Raw genomic sequence first — 19,144 nt, forward strand, 5'->3', positions numbered from 1 at the left:
AAAATGTAACTTGAAATATGTTTTCGGAAAAAAATACCGCATCAACTTCCGAGAAGCTCTGCTGCTCATATCGAATCTCGCCAGAATGCCTAGTCTCCGTCGTATTTTGACATCTATTTCCTCGCGTAAATTGCTTAAATAAAGTCAGAAATACGTCGCGTTTGGTCTTATTCTTTTTTAAATTATGCGCACATTACTAATATTTCAATCTGGAGAATGTGTAATATCAATTGCCGAAAGTCATTGTTAGACACCTTTTGTGCTAATAGATGACTCATGCAGTGGTTCACCTCCAGAAATGGGGAACTTTGAAGCAGGTAGGCTGAAAAAGGTCAGTGGGAGAGAAAAAGGGGGGCGCGAAACACGTTTCTATTGTTCTCGTGTATCTTGATATTTTTTTCGAAGCTAAGGTCTTCGTAATATGATCCCTGCGCAAGCTGGGACCTTTTTTTATTTCGAAGAAGAGGAAAGCCTCAGAGGGGGGGCTGGTGCTGAATGGAGGGGGATGTTGGGAAATGCGCTAATGTAACTATCCCACGGTACTCAGTTGACCTCCAGAAATGGGGGACTTCGAAGCAGGTAGGCAGAAAAAGGTCAGTGGGGGAGAAAGAGGGAAGGGTGAAACACGATTCTATTATTCTCCTGTAACTAGATATTTTCTTTTGAAGCTTTAGATTTATGGTCTTTGTAATACGAACCCTGCACGAGCTGGGGCCTTTGTTTGATTTCGGAGAGGAGGAAAGCATCAGAGGAGGGGCCGAGGGTTGACGGATGGAGGGGTAGCATATTTTGGGAATTGTGCTACGCAGTTACTATCCCACGGCACTGAGGTTCTCCTGGGAGAATCGGGGATTTTCGGATTTTTTCACCCGTTCAATTTCGGTTCCCCACGTCGAACTCTTTTCACCGCTCTAATCCACGAGTTAGATTTAATTCGTCAACTTGCCTAAAACGGCGCTGCGTGCGCTAAACGACTACAGTTCTCTACATTTTTCCGAGTCAACTACCAACGACGTGCGTGCGACAGTGTATGATGCGAAATTCAAAGTATTCGAGACGGTAACTTTAGCATAACTATGCGAGACCTCGAATATCAAATACTTTCTAGTATTTGAGGTATTCGAGTATGCGCGGATACTATTCGCACATCTCTTAATTTAACAATGGCATTTAATGCCACTGCACCAACCATGCCCTACCAATACACTTCCTTCCTTTTGACAATCTTGAAATTGCCTTGTCAGTAGAGATGGGTCTAAAAGAACCGAACTGCCAAAAGAAACTGTTCACTGTAATGAACCGGTTATAAAATGAACAGTTCTCTAAAACTCCCAGTTCACTGTTCATGACTGCACTGCTCACATGCGGCGTATTCGGTCTATCAGGTATACTCACCAAGAGGTATTTTGAACAACAGCTTACTCCATCAAGTGCGTGGTAACCAGAACAGATGGCGGGTAAGATGCAGACCATCCAAGGCCACCAAAGTGCGCCATAGATGACCCAGCCCCTCTGCTTCTTTCTCTTCCATTCCCCTCCGTCCACAAAAAAGAACAGGATAGCTGCCGAACGGTTGGAACGGGTGTGCAAAATATTAGGTTCGTTTTAAATGTTCTTTTTCTAAGGGTATTCTTTTCTCAAAGGGTATTGTTTTTCGGAGTGTATTCGGAGAGTATTCATTCCTCGAAGCAGTGGCGCAACGAGGGGGGGTTTTGGGGGATAAACCTCCCCCCCCCCCCCAGAGCTCAGAGAAATTTTTTAATTTAATCCATTTTCATTAATTGCATTGGTATAACTGATAGAATAGTGTAAGGATTAATAAAGTATCCCTCAGAAAGCCGTAAAACTCGCCATTTTGAACCATTTATCTAAAGATTCAGCAATTTATTAATCTCGCACATACCGCTTATCCTGGTGGGTATTCCATACCCTCACGCACCCTGGTATTAGGATGCGTTCGGGGAGCTCGCTATCGCGCTATCAGCGCTACATGCTTAGATTGCCATTCGGGGAGGCTTTTGGCGCTCGTTACTATGAAGCTCCCCGAACACGAAAGGCGCGTACTATAAGCTAGTGGCTACCCGAACGTAAACAGGGCGAATTCAAAAATGGCGGATGCAGTAATACATATAAACGATGTGTTTGTATTTGTAAACAATGACATGACAACGAGCGCTCGGGGAGCCAGTTAGCGCAATTTGGCACTGATAGCATCTTGTGCCTCATCTCTCTGGCGATAGCATTCAAAGCGCGTAGTAATGACGTCGGCGCTACCAAATGATGGCATCATGACCTCGCTCACAGCGCTGTGAGCGAGCTCCCCGAACGGCGATAGCGCGCTATCAGCGCTATTTGCGAGCTCCCCGAATGCACCCTTAGTTGCACATAAACCACCCCCAGCCTTAATTCCTAGCTGCGCCCCTGCCTCGGAGGGCATTCATTTTTTGGAGGCCGTTCATTTCCTCTGGCTGTTCATTTGGGATCTTGCGTTCATTTTTATTTCGTGTTCATTTGAACATTTGCGTGAACAGGATGCGATGATTCAGATTCGCGGTCAATTTATAGATTGGTTATCTGTTCGTAATTTGTGCTATGGTTCAAAGTTAATTTAAACATTGGGTTAAACTTTATTTTGATTAATAATATTAATGCAAAAATCTATTTCAGCAAATAGAAAAGTTAAACAGATATTGTTTAGCTATGATATATCCACTTTATATTTTGCTATTATATTATTCGTAATGGAATTAACTTTCAACAGGTTTAATCTGTATTTTACCCTGCATTACTTAAAGGGGTGTGAACTGTTGATTTTGGGAAACAAAAATTTGGCTTCAACTTTCCTCAATTTACTTATTTGTAGTGTAATTAGACATCGAAGGGGAAGCACTTGCTACTCTTCTGGAGAAAGTCTACGGAGGCATATCCATCATTTTCGAAGGAAGGAAAACAATACGTTACCTACAGCGATTTTATTTGATGGCATTAGGTTTTTCACGTTGCACCATTTTATATATTTTATTGTGACAACTTAGTTTAAATGCACATAAATACACCTCAAAGTTTTTACTCTTTCTTTGCTTTCCATATTTGATATTTATATATGTTACAGAATTCCATGGGTTGACATATTTTACTATTTTTTTACATTCTACCAAAAGTACAAATTTAGCAATGAAACTGATTATTTCTCACCATCTTACGCATGCTATTATTGACAGTTAATTGCATCGTTAGAGTGGATAGATACCTGACACCGGTTGTAACGAGGAGAAAAAATTGATTACTTACTGAGCAGTCTAAGAGAGAGATTCACATGACGTTTATACTAAAAATATTTATAAAGAACAGTTAGCTGTGTATGAAAGTCTAAATTGCTCATAAGAGCACCATTCCTCAACAATAGATGGCAGCGTGTAATACTTCCTGGCTGCTCATCCCAATGGTCACCCACAACATCCGGAGTACCTCAGGGAAGTGCTCTCGGACCATATTTATTTAATCTTTTCATTGACGATCTGGCCTCCCTTGTACATCCCTCTCAAGCCCATACCCTTTTTTACGCAGATGACTGCAAAATTTTTAAGCAAATTAACAATATCGCAGACTGCCATAACCTACAGGATGCATTGAACAAGGTTTCAGAGTGGTGCAACACCTGGAATCTCCGCCTAAACGCTAATAAATGCAACATAATTTCCATTTCGCTAAAAAAGTCCCCTTATGATTTCAGGTACAGTTTAAACTCCCTTCCCCTCAGACGAGTCTCCACCATCAAATATTTAGGTGTTTTAATGGATCAAAAATTAAATTACTGTGAGCATATAACAAAAATTAAAAACAAAGCTATGTCTATCCTTGGCCTCCTCTACCGCTTCTCAGAAATTGCAGACCCGATAGCATTACGCGCATATTTTTCAACTATTGTCATTCCCGTTATAATGTATTGCTCCCCCATTTGGACAATCTCAGCCCCATCCAATATTTTGGCTCTTAAAAGTGTGACAAATTTTTTCACTAATATAGTTAAGTGCAGAGCCCCTCATCTTCGTAATATGGCCGCTGATACTGTTTTGCACACACTCTATATATCTAATATTCCAAATTTAATCCTAAAATCTGATTTAAAACTAATACATAGCATTCTAAACTCTTCCATAGACTCTCCCGATCTAGTCTCCAATCTAACCTTTAATGTTCCATGCAGACCCACTCGAACGCATTCGCTCCTCCATGTGCCCATTCCCAGATTGTCACTAACCAAACGTTCCATCCTCTCCCGCCTCTCTTCCCTCATAAATTCCCTTCCAGATCACATTGACCCGTTCTCCTTTCCAAACCACTCCTTTACAAACCGCGCTCTTTCCTACCTTAATAGAAACTCTTTTAAGGTCAAAGAGCTCACTTCAATGTATTGTTATTTATTTAAATTAATAATCTTTGATTGTGTTTGTGCTTTTTATGTTTGTTATACTGTGCCACTATAAAATGGCAAACTATGCTGTATGTGGACAATTTGATAAATAAATAAATTTTAAAAACTTTTCTGGTGCTAAATACATGATTAATATCAGATGCTGGGTTGATAAATATTAATTCTGGCTTATTCTACTAATGGACAGCAGATATTGTTTTCCCCACAGATAACCAAGTAAAGGCCGGGACAGATTTTTCTTGAAATTACTATGACAAGCTGCACAAACCATATGATACCAATCTAAGCTTTCATTTACTCTAAACGTCTGATAAAAAGTATTTTCTACCTGAATGACTGTGACTGTTTGCCATGAACAGATATTTAGAACTGTTCTTTTTACTGAACTGTTTCAAAGTGAACGATTCATCAGAATGAACAGTTTAACCCACCTCTACTTGTCAGCTTGGCCTCCAATCAACCTTACTAAAGCTAATAACCCTCTGGTTTATTTATCCCCCTTGTCCGCAACTGCATCTTCCATTCTCACATCCCAAGGGTGGCAACAAGTCATCCAACCTCTGCAGTGGGGTCCTGAACCTTAAGGCACAATATGTTACTGCTAGAGATGCGCGAATAGTATCCGCAAATACTCGAATACCTTGAATACTAGAAAGTATTCTGTATTCGTGATCTCGAATAATTATGCTGAAAGAACAATCTCGAATACTTTGAATTTCACGCCATTCACTGTCACAAGCACTTCATTAGTAGTTGACTCGAAAAAACATAGAGGACTCTAGTCGTTTAGTGCATGCAGTGCCATTTTATAAAGTAGACGAACTACATCAAATTCGTGGATAAAGTGGCGAAAAGATATCGTTGGACGTGGGGAACGGAAAATGATTGGGAGGGAAAATCGGACGATCTCCAGTTTCCCTCACAAAAAAAATTGACTTTTGGGAGTCCTTACGTCAAACGCATTCAGTTACTACTCCTGAACCGTTCCACTCATCGGAATGACCATCACAAATTCGAAGACTGCGGGGATTTGGGCTTCCCCTGACGTAGGTTTAGTTTCTTTACGCTGAGCGACGGCTCCTTAATGACGTGTTAAGGTTGAAAAAGGATCAAAATTTTCATTAAAATAGCAGTAAAAGATGGCAAATGCACGATGTTATCAAGCAATTGATTGATGTTCTGAATGTTTTTGAAGGAGCTCCTAGCTTTGCTAGCAACAGAAGGAGGAGGGAAACTCTCCGCCTGTCTCCCTGCAGGTGGTGCTGCCTTTTGGCATTAGCACGCAATGATTTGAACGCTACATCACCCAACAAAAACAGATTCCTTAGGAAAAGTGCAAACCAAAAATAGCTGATGTAAAGCAACTGCAATCAATGTGGGAAATTTTTTCAAAATAAAAAAGTTTAATTTTAAAATGTATTTGAAGTATACCTTTTTATTTATACATTCATCAAGTGAAATAGAAGAAAAACATATGCTTAATATGCTTTGCACAATTCTAGTATTCGAGATATTCAAAATTCAAGGTATTTGAATATTCGAGCAATGATTTACTATTTGAATTCGATATTCGAGTTCGAGAAATCTGCTATTCGACCCATCTCTAGTTACTGCAATGACAGTGCAAGCACAAGGAGGTTGAGAACATAGTATGGTTAATTCAATGGTGCTAGGCAAAACATGATGGAACTCCATGGTAGCTCAGAAAGGGAAGGTTATGGCAGGTTCCATGATTGATGCAATCAGTTTTGATTTTGTGGGTTTTGCCTCATGTTTGTCTTTTTATTGAAATGGCTGCATCAAAAAATAATTGTGAAACTTGCTATTGCCTTTCCCCACTAACCATCAAAGCAGTCTCTGCTTTCTCACCCATTTTCATTCTTTAAACATTTATTTCTTTTGAAAGATGTGGAGTTACCCAATCTTTTCTTTGTAATGAATTCCCTTTAGTCAAAAGGCATTAACTTCCCTCACACCTTCACCATGCTTTCACTTTCAATTGAAATATCATTGCCATTGAATATTATTAGGGATAAGGCATACATAGTACATAACATAGGTGTATTTTTAGCTCATTATGCTTTCTCCTAGTTATTGAATTTCTTCAGGTCTCTCTCAGTCTCTGCTCTGACTACTATGTCATCTACAAACTGCATCACACTAATTTTGCACCTCAGATTTGCACTCCTAGCACTTTCTCTTTCATTTCATTCATGGCTTTCCCAACAAACGTATTGAAAATTATGGGAGACAGAGCATACCATTGTCTCGCACATTTTCATCTTCATGCTTCATTTGGGAAAGGAAATCTTATTATTGTAGGAGATGTTAACAATGTCGCTAGAGAAGGTCAAGATGGAAGAATAACCTGAGAAAGTGGATTAGGTAAACAAAATAAAAGAGGAGAAATATTACTGGAATTCTACATGGAATGTAGGCTAATAATAGGAGAAGATACACATGGAAAATACCAGGTGTCGTGAAAAGATTTCAAATAGACATGTAAACATGTTAAAATACCGTATCTATTATTTTTGTCTCTGTCTAAACCATGATTAGCCTTTCATTATACTGCAGAAATTTTCACCCTCATCTCGGTGCTCTTTCTGACCATACCTGACTCCCAAGTTACCATTTACCGATGCAGTGTGTACATTTATAATCTTGTAGCTTCCCTCAAAAGTATCCCTCTTCTGGCTACTTCATTTCACTAATTCGTAGAAAGTCCTTGCTCATTCTTTGCTTTCATTCCTTCAGATTCTCTTGTCATCCGCAATTTTGTATTGATCTCACCTTCTTATCCTAAAAATTTTGTGAAAATGTTTTACCAATGTACTCTTTCAGACAGTCCCAGCCTGTAGTTCTGAATGGGGGGCTAGTTTACCTCTGGAATATTTCACTCGAGAGAATGCCATCATGTCTTCTATGTGTGTTCCTGTCCTGACCACTGCGGTCTTCATCTTCACGTACATGAAGGAAAGCAGCTGCCCACTGCCCTCAGAGCATCATTGCTTCTTGTCCATGACTGCATTTGCACTGCAACTTGCTTATGTCGCAGCTAACCTTTGTGTCTAGATGTCAACCCACTAATGCGATAAGATCGTTCATTTTACATTGGATGGATAGACTGATAAAATAATTCCAATTATTAGGCACTATCCAAAAGGATATTATGTAGATGGCATTTGGAGGCAACTTCGGATATTATGTGGATATCTAAGCAATATTGTTAGATGAAAATTGGATATTAGTATAAACATTGTATGGATATCAATTGCTACTAGGGTGGGAATATTCGTGGACTATGCTGAGAATATTCCTGGACTATGCTGGGAATATTCCTGGCCTAGGCTGAGAATATTCCTGAAATATACCAGGAATATTCCTATAAAAATACCGTATAAGCGCGTGTAAGAGGCGCACCTTTTTTCCCAGAAATTGCAGCCGAAAATGAGGGTGCGCCTCTTACACAAACTTCTCATCTTCCCCCCCTCCCCTTTACCGGTCGCAAGTCCAAGGGGAACTGAGTGGCCTTGGTTTTCAGCGTGAGTCAGTCATCTGAAACCCTAGGTCAAAAACAAGAGGCAGGCAGGGGAGTTTCTCCCTTAGTGACTTATTTTTAAAATGCTCCTGTTTGCTTTTCTTGTAAGCATCGCGCCGTCACCTCGGTACCCCAGAGGTGAACATGGCAAGGATCGCGCAGGGTATTTTGCTCCGGAGGGCGCGCTAAATTTTCTGCCACGAGTGGGTATCCCGCGGCATTTATACTGCATATAGTAATCGGATATCAGGCGTAGAGAAACGCGTAGTTTTGAAGGGCATACCTGGTTAATAGTCAACATCTCCCTTGCCGAGCAATTTCCATTAAGCTGAGGACCTGATTTTTCAAACATCATCTTCAGATGCTAATATGAGGATTTTTTGCTACTGAAAATTGTATTGGTGTCAAAACCTGCTGTTTAAAAAATTCAAACGAGTGTGTTCATTGTTGGACTAAATGGTGGATAGGAGAAATCGGAAATTATTATGAGTGAAGAGCGCTGAAGTAGAGGTCGAGGGAAAGGAGCGTGCTCCCTCCCCTCTGTATTTCAAGCTACGAGGCTATGATTGAAAAAGCAAGGGAAGAACACGTCCAATCTTGTATGTGACGTCGTTGCCTTCAAAGCGAAGGGGCGAAGGCGCAGCAATGTGAAGTACGCAGTTTGCGTTGCCTGAAGTTTCCAGTCGGTCTCGTCTTGTTTGAATGCGCCTTTGCTACGCTCGTTTCTTCCAAAATTGTGCTGTTTGGACTAAGTTGAATATTAGTAGCCTTGTTTTAACTATAAATCTTTGTGTTAATCAATTAAGATCAAAATCAATAGAGCTTCAAAAACTTAAATGCTGTCATATATACGTCGCGTTAGGTCTCATTCTTTTTAAAACCTCGTGCGTGTCATACAATTGCTGAAAGATATCGAGATATCTTCGAGCTTAGTAGGTGACTCACCTAGCATTTGGCCCTCAGAAACTGGGAGAATTGAACCTGTTAGAACGAAAAAGGTCAGTTGGTGAGATGGGGGTAGGGATGAAACACGTTTCCATTGTTCCCCGGTAACTTGATATTTTCCTGTGTGGTCTTGGAAAGGAAAAAAACGGCATAGGCATTGGCTGATGGAGGGCCGAGTGTGGTTCCGTTAAATTTACGACATGGTTATTATCCTACGGCGCTGATATTTCCCCAATTGTTGTCCAATCTCATGGGAAGGTTCATGCTATGTGCCTGTCGTGTTTTTCCATAAAATTTTCCATGGCTGCAATTCTATTGCAATACTCCTACGAGAGCTTTTATACAAAATTGTTCGTGAGTAGGACTATCATCGTAGAGCAACGGAGTATGCTAAGAGAGGATCGGAACTCTTTCTACTCCCTATTATGCCGCTATTACCGCCGCAGTTATCAAAATTTCCTCTTTCAAATAGTATTGAAAGAGGAAATTTCGATAACTGACGAAATTCCAGGCATATGTCTGCAACACCTCACGATAGGATAAAAAAAATTCCGCAAAATATTTTTCTTTATAGCTTCGATGCTCAAAATAGGGGTGCGCCTCTTACACACGCTTATACGGTATGTATGTAAAAATCTTCACTATTTCAGTATAATTAGGAATTTACTTTGACATTGAAAAATTTATTCAACAAATATTCGTTTGATAACTTTTGATAGATTGAATGTTTTTGAACTTTTTAAGTATGCACACTTTTGATAATTATTGAATACTTAGGTGTTTTTACTCTTCATGCCACCTCTTTCAGAAATAAATGCAATGGTGCGTGCTTAAGTCATGCCCTTTTTTCTGCTGTAGCTATTCCCTTCTGTAGCCATATTTGTTCATTTTCTTGGAAATTGTGTAGAACACGTGGGAATGAACATGGAAAGGCTTTCAAAAAATGATACTTTTCTGCAACTGGTCAAAATGTACGGACAATTTGGGGCCAAGATGGACAGCCTCTGTACAATATTTTGCTGTAGTGGTCCAAAAACATTCACTGTGTAATGAACCATTTTCAGAGTTTTTACTGGACTTAATTTGTATAGTTTCGTTTTCATGGAAGATTTCACAAAAATCGTAACTGGGAGGAGATGAGAGACAAAGATCTCAAAGAGAAATCTCTGTAACAGATGAGTGGATAATCCCAGGGGGCCAGCCGTGTCTGAGTGAAGTTGAATTCCACAGGCTTTTCGTAGAGATGGGCATTGTAATTTTGTCTAGCCTTGCTCTTTCAGACAAGGAAAGTATCGGTTCATACTTAACATAAATATGCAAATTGATTTTAGGGTCCCCAGAATATGATGTAAAAATCTATTCAGAATCGTACAAGGATGAATCAAAGATGATATGTAGGCCATAATTCATGACTTTTACCAAGAACATGCATTAGATGTCCTTTTTCTTCATCAGTCCCTCAATCATGTGACGAAGTAATCATTGTAGGTGGTAATGATTCAATCTTCCTGTGACAAAATAAAAGATCATAGGAACATTTTACTGGAGGGTTTTTGACTCATAATTGAAAATTGAAAGTTTTATTAATGACGTGAGCTGAATCCACATGGGAGGGGAACAGACGAAAGACAGAAAGAAAAATATCAATCATTAGAGGATATAGATGGTGCAGGGAAGGGTCAAACTTGTGTCTTCTAGATTCTTTTCCAATTGCCCATTTTCTGTCTGATCTACCCCATACAAACCAACACAATGCTCTTTTCCCACAATGTCGCTCTCCGTTGTCATCTAATTGGCTTAGTGATTCTCTTCCTTCTGCTCTGTGCATTCATATTGAATGAAAGTAACTACAAAACACTGTGATCTTACAAGAAAATATGTCAGGGAAGGCCATAAATAATGTGTAAGTGAATCACCTAGGTGTCTGAGCGTATGTGTCATGCTTGAGATGGCTCTCTGATGTCATCCTGGATTTATACAGCATGAATTTGTGAATGATGACCATGAATTTGTCTTCAAGAAATTAGCTTTGGAAAACAAAATTGATTCTCGGTTGATGAGATGGTCATGGCCTGATTGTGAATACAACACGGTGGCACTCACGTTGAGGAGCAGGCTTGGGTTGGGCAGCATGGAGTAAGAAAGATTTTAATATCAAGGCGATGCCCAAATGAATCATAATGTAAACATGGCTCTTTTTGCATTCTAACTTGTTGTTAACGACTAATAGTGAACATATTGCTTTGTGGTGAGATGTCTGCCCAGCTTGACAGGGTATCAATCAGCCTGAAGCTGTGCCAATCAATGTGGCATGCGGCCCAGGTGAGCTCTCAACACTGGCCCTGATTGGCAATAGGCAGCCTGCTGCTCAGACTGAGTTTCCTCCGCACACAAAGCTATGCTTTCCTCAATGTTGTGGATCTTTCATAAAGATTCCACGCTCACAAGCTGGCCACTCATTCAAGAAATTGTGCCTAAAAATGTAATCAGTTTCAGTTACATGTATTGTATTAGTGAAATTTTTATGTTTAGCAGCTGGCAAAATAAACATTGCAAACTTTTTTCCTAAGTTATAATTTTTGATGTCACTAGTAAAAAGAGTGGTCCCCATTTACTTTCAAGTTAACTATTTATGCATCACTCTTAAGAGAAATACCTTGTTATACTGATCAACTGTGAAGGCAGGGACCTCCTGACCTCCCTTTGTCACTATATATGGGTTTTACTGTAATTCTTGAGAGTGCGTGCATAATTAAGCCACCTCTAGAGCACTATTTTAGAGGGCTTAAGTAATGTGCAATGGTATGATTGGTGTCATCTGCCACCTTGGGCACTAGTGTCATTTAATTTGATGATTTGAGCTATTGTTATTATGAGGAAATTGTGGAGTCTTTGAATCACTTGAACATCAAATGCATTGAGCTTATATAATGCTTAAGTACCTATTTTTTCATCGAATTGAGGGAGAGGTTATAGATTTTAAGACTTCATTTTTTCGACCACCCAGATGGACACCAGTCAGCATGATGGCTTTGCTCCTTATTGTTAATATATTAATTCAGTATATGATTAGTAATTGTTAGTAATTTATGAATTTTAATTTCTAGGGCAGCACCGGAGGCAATTTCAATGATAAAGAGGAATTCTTGTGGAAAGGCCTTGGAAATTGCTAGAAATTCACGTGATATGTTAGGAGGAAATGGAATCTCTGATGAATATCACATAATCCGGCATGTGATGAATTTGGAAGCTGTTAATACTTATGAAGGTATGTGAATTAATACTGGTTGAAATATTTGTATATTTTATGGAGAGGTAGTTAGTGACAATTTCTGGGTTTGAAATATTTGAAACATCCCTAAATATTGTTTCTAATCAAGCCAGTCATACTCTGAGAATAATTCTCATCCATTCTATGTATGGATTCTCTTTGAAGAAAAATAACTTATATTTTTCTATTTATTTTCCTTTAAGGCACTCACGACATTCATGCTTTGATTCTCGGAAGAGCCATCACTGGACTGCAAGCATTCGCATAAAATGAAATATGATGCTGTGGTGGTGAGTTGGGTGACTCTATTTTGCTCACGTGTAGGTGGTGTGTGGGTCCAATTTTTTTGCTTTGGAAGTGCTAACCACTAGGGACAATTTTCGGGAGGCTCTTGACTTAACTTGAGTGGGAGGCAACCACCCCCCCTCCCCCTTGTTTCTATGCCTCATATTCAATGTTTCAATTGCATGATAAATTCTCTTTATGTTATAGTTTTTAAATAGAGTTGTGTAATCACTACCCATGAATGCTGGAATATGCACTTCAAATGTATTGAGTTCTCAAAAAATAATACTAAAAGAATCTGAGTATCTCAATGCAAGAAATCGGATGTACATATATTACAACTGTGGGAAATAGCTGCAAAATATCTGTATTCTTTTCTTTTTATTTAACCCGGTTACGCCTCTATTTAAAAGTTTCTGCAATTTTTGTGGTAATCTTATATTTTAATATCAATGAAATTCTGAGTTATTTGATGCAAATTTTATTCTTTTGGCACTAATAGTTACTGAGATATAGCCTGGTACTATATGGTACCGCTAGGCATTTATGGGGTCAAAAACTCTAAATATGAAAAACATTTTGAAAATCTCATTTTAATGCCAAAAACATTGAATTTTTATCATTTTTTTACAAAATACATTCATTTACATCCTTATGTATGCAGACATATCGATAATATTCAAATGATGATTAAATATCAGTGATTGTAAAATATAATTTATTCATCAATGATGCAGAAAACAATAATAACATGATTTTAGCACTTCCCTCATCATTGCCGCACATGAAAAGGAGCAAAGCAGTCAATGCATAACCCTACATTGCATTTCAAGCATTCTGTTCTTATTCTACTGGTTCAATTTACAGTAGCACACCGTCGCGCTGGGGTTTGGTTTTTATTATATGGTTGTGCCTGTCAAACCTATTTCTTCAGGGACACTGGAAAGAAGATAGACCGATTTTCTGTTGAATGCGTTCTTTGAAACATGGATCAATTACAAATCTATTTCTCTAGCCAATTACCCCATTCCAGTCACACTTCCTCTGGATAATTATGCATGTCCTGGAGATTTTGGGGGATCTTTGTATCCAGGTCTGACTGTACCACTGCCCATCGGAACTCACGCTGAGTTATGTTTTTTCAGGATTTCCACATCAGTATCTTTGCTTTGTGCATCATTGCATCCAGAATCCAAGGAAAAATGGGCCACGACCATTTATTTGCCCTCACACTACCTTTCCAAATTCTTTTTTGTAGGTTTTCACTTTCCTAGGTTTTACTAAGTAGTTAGCTATCTGAGCTATTGAGGTGCTGCACTTTGTTGTCAAATCGTATTGTCCTCCCCTGCAGGAATTGCTAACAGCAATGTATTCCAAAATAGGAAATTATCGACTCAAACATAACTACTTTGTTTATCTGAAATGTCCACTGAATCTTTCTTTTGCCATATCCATAAAAGGGTGCATTTTCCACATCTTATCTGATTTATCCACAGTGGTTGTATCACAGCAAAGAATAAGTCTACGAATTTGTAGAAATCTGTCACCTCTCATTGTGCCATACACAGGCTCATTTGGGGTGTCTAGTGCTGCCTCACGATAGTGCCTTTTACAGGGAGTTGTATTATACCCACATAGAAAAAGAATAGCTAAAAACACTTTCAGTTCCTCATGTGTTATATTTGGGTCATTACAGTTGCAGAATTGTGCCTACTTGTTAGACTCTTACTCTAAGTACATTCGACTTCTTCATCAAAGAACAGTTCAAAAATTGAATGCGATGGTGGTTGGCGTAACATGGTGGAACTCCTTCATGATGCACAAAGGTTAAGAAAAAGACTTCGCTGTTCCACAAAATAAAATATATATGAAACCGGTCGCAAATATATTTTACTTTGTGGAACAGCGAAGTCTTTTTCTTAACCTTTGTGCATCAGTTCAAAAATTGTGTTTGGCGACGCTTTGTGAAACTGTGAGTTGGTAATCAGGATTACAAGAAATCCTTTTGTGCTCTGTGATCTCTTCACCATCCAAGTCGGGTTCTTTCTCCCCTTTTTTGAGACTCTTTAGGTGCTTTACAGCTTGGCCCACCATCGCTACACTTATGAATAACATTTTCAGATATTTCTTGAGACATAAACTCTGCTGATTGTCCACCCTTTTGAATAACAACTCCAAATTCGAGTGCAATTGGCATCCATTCACGTTATTCATCTTTCAGTCAGAAGGAAGGTATTCATCCTCTCTTTGCAGTTGCACATGCTACATTCTAAGCAGTATCTATGAGTTATTCCGGTTTTGCAAGCAGATAGAAGTGTGTGAAGTGTCTTTGGGATCAAAATAATTTAAAGGGTTAGGCTGCTTCTTGTGGGAGTGATGCCAGTCGCGTGTGTGAGGCTACTCCTCCTTTTGATCTTTCTAAATAGGGTCCAGGTTTACTATCATACCTCTCACCACTTGAGCCTTGGTGAGGGAGTTCACATAGGGTACGATATTCTGAAAGAATGGGGACAACTCAAGGCCTTAGGTAATTGGATGATGTCATTATGAAAAAAAATAATGTTGTTGAAATGACACATCGCACTATTTCCACTTATAGCTTTATTTTACACTACGCGTTTCGTCGTTACAACGACATTTTCAAGTGTGACAAAAGTCTTAAAGATTTTCCTTATATATCTTGGTGCATGAAGGGGGGGGGGGGGGAGTAAGATGGAGAATGGGGTTTGGGTGACGAGAAGTGAGGATATTGAAGGCTGTGGGGGGGGGGGGGGAAGTTTTTAGGGTCTCGAACTGAAGCAGGGTGAGGGGAAAGGAAAGAAAGGTTCTAGGATGGGTGAGGGTACCCCGCACTCATTCACTGTCTTCTTTCGGGTTGTGGTTGTCCGGGTGGAGTCTATAACCTATAGACTTATGTTATATGCTTCATAACATATAAATAAGGCTAAATTTGTAATATAAATGATTAAAAATAAATTATTGCATAATAAAGTACCGCTAAAAAACTAAAGCCACAGAAACATTCGTAATTACGCTTTCCACCAAAACATGGCAGTGTTAGTGCCTAGTGGTACCATATGGTACCACCAAAATGTTTTGCGTCATAACATCCCAAATATTAGGCTCGCCTGAAGAGTAAGATGTTAGTATGCAGCCAAAGGGAAGAGGCTAGGACAAACTTTATGCTAGGAAAACAAAGGCTTGAACTGGTGAAAGGGTTTAGTTACCTAGGTAGCCACATTGACAATGTCAAATGAAGCAAGAAAGAAGTGGTCTGTAGAACAGCAGAGGCGAAGAGTGCCTTCTACAAAAAGAAGAATCTTCTTATACCTGAAAAGACAAGCATAGAAGTAAGGAAATATTTCAACAGATGCTATGTATGGAGTATGTTTCTCTATGGGAGTGAGATTTGGACATTGACAGCAGCAGAGAAGTCAAGAGTGGAAGCATTTGTAATGTGGTGCTACCAAAGAATGATGAAGATAAAATGGATTGACCGTGTGAGTAATAAGGAAGTTCCAGCAAGAGTTGGGGAAAAGAGAAGTCCCTTGAAAAACCTTAAGAAGAAGATGGTTCAACTTAGTTGGCCGTATTATGAGGCATGATGGCCTGATGAAAGCAATCGTAGGAGGACAGATGGAAGGGAAGAAGGGCAAGGGACGGCCCCGAATGAGTTACATAGGGCAAAGGGTAATAAAGGATGTAAAAGGGAAGAAATACATCACCATGAAAAGGCTAGCGGATGGGAGAGAGGAATGGAGAGCTGCATCAAACCAATCTTATTGATGATGATGATGATGAGTGAAAGAATATTTTGAGGGACTTAGGGAATGCATATGTAAAAAAACTAAATATTCGAGTATTATGTTGAAGGAACAACATTTTTCATAGTATATGTCAAAACCTTTACTCATTTTAAGGTGTTGTTATACCCTGACCCTGATTCATGAGAGCATGGGATAGTTGGATTGCCACATTCGAGGTATAAATGAAAGTATACATCTTTGCTCATTACAGCATATTTTATTTGAATAAAGATTTCAAATGTTTAATTTGGAACCCAATGAAAGAAAAATTTTTCAGTGTCAAATTAATTCCAGATTAATTTTCTGATCAATTGGTATTAGATGATACAAATGTCACAACAAAATATGGATTCGTTCATTACGTTGAAGGAACATTTTTTGTAATGAACGTCAAAATGCTAAATCATCAAATTAGGGTATCCTAGTACATACCTTGACAGTTTTAGGCAGATCCATGAGCGTCTGACAAAATTTGACTATTGCATTCTAAGGATAATAAAATGCTATTAATTATACCATTTAATGCATACTTTTATGTATTCAAATAAATAAGTTATTTAAGGTTTAATTTGTATCCTCAGACGAGGGAAAATGGACCAAGTCCACATACCTTGCCCCAGAGTGTAGGGGTCACATCCGTGATGTGAGATGACTAATTTTACACGCAGTGGGTAACTAGTCACTCACTGATCAACTTCCCAATGTATGCTATATTTTTTCTGTTCAAACATAGAAGTTATTAAGAAAGATTCCTGAAAATGTTGGGTTTTTTAATCACAGGGCCAAAACTGTTGGTCCAATTGGTCTGAAACTTTGGGAAAATGTGTAGTATGTAGTATTGAGTACCTCCCGCTCTGTCTGACCCCGTAAGGGGTACATAGTGGGTGTCCTGACATAAATGATTTTCCCGTACCCGAAGTACCCTCAGTTACCCTTGAAAGGATTCTCATGGGAAAAATATAAGGCATTAATATTAGTTATGTGAAATTCCCTTGTCATGGTTTATTGAGACTCTCCAGTAAATATAATAGGCTTAAATAAATTTAAAAGTGTTGTGTTTAAAAAATGCTATGCTTGCGCTGTCTCGACACCTATGCTCAAAGCCTGTTTGGAATGATGCAATGTAATGTGGCACCTTCTCACTCTCAACTCTTGGGCGCAAGGTCGAGGTGGGTATTGCGACAACTACCGAGGAGCGGAGCATATATCCTTCAAGTAGAAGTTTTTTTAGGTAGGTTTTTCTACCATGTTTTTCTGTCATCACTGAGTACCAGTCTTCATTTTGGGGTCTTTCTTGGAAGGAGGAAGCAGCAGTATGTAAGGAAACTCTAGTAAGCTTGTATGTCTTGGAGTTAATGGATTGTTTCTCCCCCATATGAGTGAGCCTTCCTGGCATAGTTTCCAAGTATGAAATGTTGTTTTTATTATGTTTCCCCTCTTTTTAAGTTTTTTTTTACCATCAATACCAGTTTTTTGATAGAAAATTTGCTTTGGATGAGAGGAGTATGTACAGACATTGCTGAAGTGAGAAAAAAAAGTTACTGATTTAATATGATTTTTTAATATTTCTTTTCAGAGTTCTGCTTGAAAACATTCTGTGATGTGATACTGTGGCCCATTGGCAAGAAAACATTGTGTGTTGAGGAGCTGTCAGAATGAAATAAACTCTTGATTGTCCTTAGTGCTGCAACTATGTAGTAACTCATCAGAAAAAAAATCTCAAACTATTGTGCATAGCATTATGGATATAAAAAGAAGTGAAATGCATCCACAATTGTGCGTATATCATGCTAAAAATTTTACTGATATTTACCTGATCATCACTTCAATTATTTTGATGTAAATATCTGTACTCTGTGAATTTCTATATATTTTTATAATAATATATTCTATTCACATGTTTTCCTATATTTTTACGATCTCTTTATTTATTTAAATTTATTGCACCATTCATGCATTTTAGGAGTAACACTTGATATTCTCCCTCAATGATTATTTAAAAAAAATAATAAGTCTACAGCTAATCTTTTTGTCATACCCCTGACTATCACCTTCAGACAACCTGCAAACCTTTCCGATTATTCCACTTGATAAACCCCTTACAAAGGTCACCCACCACTCCCAACACTTTACCTTTGCCCTGTGTTTGTCCTAGATATAAGACCTGCCCAGTTTTCAAACCTTCCTTCTATCCCCTGTCATCTCGTCTCCCGTCTACCACCCCTGTGGCATCTTGTACTTCCAGGAATGTAAAATACCTTATTCAATGTAAACACTGTCCGTCTTTCTATATAGGTAAATCCTCAACTCCCTTCAACCTAAGGATCAACAACCACAGGGCATCATGGACTTCTCCTCACTTTGCATCCCTCCCTGAGGCAAAACATGCAGCCACTCATCAGCATCCTTGTAATGATTGCTACAGCTTTGGCTTCCCCCCACAGACCACCCACTTAAACTCAATTCCACTGAATTAACTTACTGTTTAAAGTATTCCACCCTCCTGGCTTAAGCATCAACAGATAATCGCTTTATAACTGATAACTTCGGGTTTGACTTTGTGAAACCTCTCCATATTGGAAATAAAGGAATACAACTTTGTAAGGTTCACTATTATATTAATATGGACACGACCCGGGTTTCGTAACGTAGTTACATCTTCAGGTGATTGCTCTTACATGCATCTTATATTTATGCATACGTATTGACCGCGACAGTAAAGACATCTATTGGGAGGGAGTGGACTGGTTGAGTGGGCGGGGGTGGGGTTCAAGCAGGGAATGGACGGGGAGGAGGAGCAGCCTTGGTTTGGGACGAGGGTTTTTCCTATGGATAGGTAACTGACCAGCGAGGGGAGGGCG

At 39.0% G+C, this 19,144-nt stretch overlaps 1 protein-coding gene across 3 annotated transcripts in view; it reads left to right on the forward strand.

Annotated features, from left to right (window-relative positions):
• The window catches only part of LOC124171343 (glutaryl-CoA dehydrogenase, mitochondrial), a 120,453-nt gene extending 102,260 nt beyond the window's left edge, over positions 1-18,193 (forward strand). For all 3 annotated transcript variants that reach the window (XM_046550497.1, XM_046550498.1, XM_046550499.1), the window contains 3 exons: positions 12,029-12,189; positions 12,396-12,482; positions 17,860-18,193. In XM_046550497.1, the coding sequence (XP_046406453.1) occupies positions 12,029-12,189; positions 12,396-12,460 (226 nt within the window). In that variant the 3' untranslated portion in view covers positions 12,461-12,482; positions 17,860-18,193. The remainder of the gene's footprint in view (positions 1-12,028; positions 12,190-12,395; positions 12,483-17,859) is intronic.
• The last annotated feature ends 951 nt before the right edge of the window (positions 18,194-19,144 follow it).

Source organism: Ischnura elegans, chromosome X, assembly GCF_921293095.1.
Source record: "Ischnura elegans chromosome X, ioIscEleg1.1, whole genome shotgun sequence".
Taxonomy (NCBI): Eukaryota; Metazoa; Arthropoda; class Insecta; order Odonata; family Coenagrionidae; genus Ischnura; species Ischnura elegans.